The 1742-nt window shown below is 28.4% G+C and overlaps 1 protein-coding gene across 1 annotated transcript in view; it reads right to left on the reverse strand.

The window, feature by feature from the left end:
• LOC110276499 (uncharacterized) overlaps positions 1-386 on the reverse strand; it is a 964-nt gene extending 578 nt beyond the window's left edge. Inside the window, exon 1 of the mRNA XM_052255534.1 lies at positions 104-386. Within this exon, the coding sequence (XP_052111494.1) occupies positions 104-382 (279 nt within the window). The 5' untranslated portion in view covers positions 383-386. The remainder of the gene's footprint in view (positions 1-103) is intronic.
• Positions 387-1742: the final 1356 nt, after the last annotated feature.

Genomic DNA, 1742 nt, shown 5'->3' on the forward strand with positions numbered 1-1742 from the left:
TGTTGTAGTATATATCCTGTGTGTCTTGCAATATAGAATATATATAAAGTTATAAATATTATATTATTATATTATAGTGTGCACCGTGCAGATGAGTGACGACCTTATATCCGAGAGGTCCCTTGCGCCACATTGGAGATCTTGTTGTCTTGCAATAATAATTTGTGCAGTATCTATTCCGATCATCACTATGCAGAACCACTCTTCTTTCATGCCGCCGGTTGCGACGGCGCCGGCCACCGAGCATGCCGCTTGCACTGCCATCTGAACCAAGGCTGCAGATAGAGGCCACGAAGCATCTCTTGCCGCCTCTTGGATCGGGAAGAGTGTTAATGAGAGCTGTTTTCTTCAACTCTAATTCTCCAATTTTTGGATTATCCATACTTAGATCTTAAAAATGCAATCAATCAGATTCGAATACATTTTTAATAATCAAATTAAAGGGCTATAATTTGAGAATATATCATGAAAAATGTTTATTTCTAAGTTGAAAATACAATCAAATTAAAAAAGCTAACTTAATTTAATATTAAAATAAATAAATATAAAATCAATACGAAATATAGTTATAATAAAATAAAAATTCAATTATATTGGTCAAATAACACATTTGTGTATATTATTATACTATGAGTATAAAAATCGAATCGTGTAGGATCAAGCTATAGCAACACATGTGATTTTGCTAGTCATCTTCATTAATTTTGTTGTAGATGTTGAGAATGAAAAGAAACCTACTGTATTAGATTATGAAATCAAACTTCTCTATTTCTTTTGTCTTTATTTGCTGGGTAGACTCAGATTGGAAGATAGAGTGGACTGAAAGGTTAAGGAACCGCATGTGATATATATAAGAATTTTGAATTTAAATAAAAAAAGACATATTATTATTATTATTATTTTAAAATTAGGAATGAGATTTGAATTCGTACCTTTTAGATAAGAGAGCTACTGTAAAAAATATCTATTTTTAAGATATTTTTTAAAAATTAAAATTTAATACATATAATCAATTAAATTATATTATTTTTATTAAAATTAGATCGAACAAATCAATTTAGCAAAAATATTAATAAATTAAATTTTAAATCGGTATAAATTAATATTTTTTTATAAAAAATTACTACAATATTCCTATTATAAAATACAACTAAAATATTCCATATATTATATATGATGCTATCCAACCCCCTCTAAAATAATATGTAAGTTACCCTTTATTATGTGTCACATTGTAATTGGTCCTTATCTTAACCATAGTTGGGTTATTTTATAATTTATTATTCTTAGAATATCAAAGCTCAACTCCCGTTAATTAAAGCACATTCCACTCCTCCATTTTTTGTTCATCACTTCATCACCTAGATTCGGTCCTTCTAAGAACCGTTGCGTTCGTGACAAGAAGCACCAACGTCATCGCCATCTACTGCCTTCCCACACAACCTCTATTTCTTTAGTGCATCATCCCTTAGTCACGTTGTTGAATTCCGTCACCCATAACTTGTCCTTCCCAGTATAGCCAGTGCTTCTTTTTGCCATGTATCACTGCTTATCCACATAATTAATGGTTAATTTTAGTTATTAAATTTTTTTATTAAAAAAATATATCTTTATTTAATTACATGACTGAACATATATTTATATGTAAAATATAATATAATAAAATAAATCTATTCAAAATATTTAAAAGTATAATTAAAATCATGAACATACAAATATAATAATAAAATTTGTACTCCAAA

The sequence above is a fragment of the Arachis duranensis genome, chromosome 10, assembly GCF_000817695.3.
Source record: "Arachis duranensis cultivar V14167 chromosome 10, aradu.V14167.gnm2.J7QH, whole genome shotgun sequence".
NCBI classification, from domain to species: Eukaryota; Viridiplantae; Streptophyta; class Magnoliopsida; order Fabales; family Fabaceae; genus Arachis; species Arachis duranensis.